Source organism: Felis catus, chromosome D1 (genome assembly GCF_018350175.1).
Source record: "Felis catus isolate Fca126 chromosome D1, F.catus_Fca126_mat1.0, whole genome shotgun sequence".
Taxonomy (NCBI): domain Eukaryota; kingdom Metazoa; phylum Chordata; class Mammalia; order Carnivora; family Felidae; genus Felis; species Felis catus.
Window position 1 is genome coordinate 61768333 of NC_058377.1, and position 2704 is coordinate 61771036.

Sequence of the window (2704 nt, forward strand, 5' to 3'; positions counted from 1 at the left end):
TTATTATTGTTACAAAGTAGCAGAACTGGAATAACAAATGCTTCCGGAGGTAAAAACTCAATAATCTTATACACCTTTTTTCATGGGCAAAAAGATGTCCTAGGATTCATATATCAAATTCACAGCAAGATGTTCTTTTCAAAGCATGTGAGATACACAGTCCCTACCAACCAGAGTAGAAGGTGGCTCTCCTTTTCTCTGAATGATGCCACCAATGCATGTTTGTTTGTTTTTTTACTCCTAGAGTTTGGCTACGTATACCAGGTGATGCCTGAAATTTGAATGTCACAGAGCCTTCTCACTTTTGTTAAATCTCATCACACTCCACAGTTTGTAAAAAATTTTCTTCTTGAACTTGCCTAGATAACGGATTTCTATCTTTGTACCTCCAGATAGGTGATATGTTAACAGTAATCTGTGCTGTTAACAAATAGTGCTCTCAAATGTTTGTCATTAAATCCCCTTTTTATTGCTCATTTTTGTATCTACACTATAAAATTTTAAATTCTTTGAGGCACATCACATCAATAACCAAAGAATTATGATGTTAAGCAACATGGATTTTGATGTCTATGTGTTGTGGAGATAAACACATATAATTTGCTCATATCATTTTTGTGATAAATGTGATATATGATATCATATCATTTTTCAAAAGTCTCTAGAGCTTCAGGTTTTTTCCTCCAGACATAATGAGTATTGATCATTCCCTCAAATCAACTAAGTCTATTTGATTGACTGATTGATTGATTGATTGATTATTTATTTGTTTGTTTTGCTATTGATGTTCATACTTGCTCTTCTTGGCATTAATTCTCCTCTGATCTTTCAGGTTTCATACTTTCTGAGAAATATCACAAGTGAAGATAAAGAGCACATTGAAAAATACACTGTAAGTTCCAACACTATCATAGCACTATTCAAATATACTGATGTCTTCTTGCATTCTGCCTTTATTTTCTCGGTTATATAATTTATAAGGACATCAACTAGGTCTATTCTGTCGACATTGCTGTATTTCCTGTATGTTGTACAGTAGCAATGAATAATACATAGAGTTCCTTATACACTCTATTTTCCCATACCTAGAAATCTCCAAATAATGACTAAATTATCATCCTTGCTATCACTGGAAGTCAAGACTGATAAACATCTTATGAACAGGTAGCACACTCAAGGGCAACTTCTACAGAAGAGCTTCTACTGCATTACCTGAAGGGAGTATTTTCTTCTTTGCAAGGCTTGCAATGTGGCTCAACACCACCACTTCCCTGTTTCTGCTTACTGGTTTCCCAGGCATGGAGAAGGCACACCACTGGATTTCCATACCATTATTAGGGGTTTACGTCTCCATACTTCTTGGTAATGGCACTCTTCTCTTTCTTATCAGGGATGATCATAACCTTCACGAGCCCATGTACTATTTCTTAGCTATGCTGGCAGCCACAGACCTTGGAGTGACTTTGACCACGATGCCCACAGTTCTGGGCGTTCTATGGTTGAATCACAGAGAGATTGGCCATCAGGCCTGCTTCTCTCAGGCCTACTTTATCCACACTCTTTCTATCGTAGAATCTGGTGTTTTGCTTGCCATGGCCTATGACCGCTTCATTGCCATCCGCAACCCCTTGAGATATACTTCCATCCTTACCAACACCAAGGTAATGAAGATTGGGATGGGGGTATTGACAAGGGCTGGTCTGTCAATCATGCCAATAATTATCCGCCTCCACTGGTTTCCCTATTGTCGATCCCATGTACTCTCTCATGCTTTCTGTCTACACCAAGATGTCATCAAGTTAGCTTGTGCTGACATCACCTTCAATCGTCTCTATCCAGTTGTGGTTGTATTTGCAATGGTCTTGTTGGACTTTCTTATCATCTTTTTCTCCTACTTTTTGATCCTTAAGACTGTCATGGGCATTGCTTCTGGAGAAGAAAGGGCCAAGGCCCTCAATACGTGCATTTCTCACATCTGCTGCATCCTGGTCTTCTATGTCACTGTAGTTGGTCTAACATTTATTCATAGGTTTGGAAAGCATGCTCCTCGTGTGGTCCACATCACAATGAGCTACATCTACTTCCTTTTCCCCCCTTTTATGAATCCTGTTATATATAGCATTAAAACCAAGCAGATCCAGAGTGGTATAATTCGTTTATTCTCTCTGCCTAACTCTAGAGCATAAATTTGACCCACTGCTCTCCAAGAATAACTCGGGGAACCTGGACGAACTGACAGCTTTGTTGTTAGGAGCAACTAGGGAAAGACATGTCAGTGGAAACCTACCTCTCTCTGATATTCAGAATATCATTTCACATAGCCCATTTATTGCTAGATAGCAAATGGCATAATATATGTACATGATTAAGCACATCTCTCAGGTGTCCAACTGATTTATTCTTTTCAGAAGTAACTCACCCTGTTTAGTGGGCATAAGACACCTGATCACACAATTCTTGGATCTAGACCATTGGTCTCTAAGTCAAAGCCCATTGTTTTTCCAAATGTTCTGCATGTCTTGGCTCTGATATACTTAGCAATGACACTCCTAATCTCAAACATTCATCTATTTTTTTTTTGCTAATATGGAAATAGCTGCTATTTCTAGAAAACTGCACTAAGTGAAATGATGAGCCTTACCCAATCCTCAGTTCAATATGGCAACTCTAGGGAAGCTATATGTAAGTCTGTCCAGTTAAATGT

At 38.5% G+C, this 2704-nt stretch overlaps 1 protein-coding gene across 1 annotated transcript; it reads left to right on the forward strand.

Moving 5' to 3' along the window:
• The first annotated feature begins 1247 nt into the window (after positions 1-1247).
• On the forward strand, positions 1248-2186 carry LOC101092789 (olfactory receptor 51B6). The gene has a single exon (XM_003992861.2). It carries the CDS (start codon positions 1248-1250, stop codon positions 2184-2186), a length of 939 nt encoding a protein of 312 aa, XP_003992910.1.
• Positions 2187-2704: the final 518 nt, after the last annotated feature.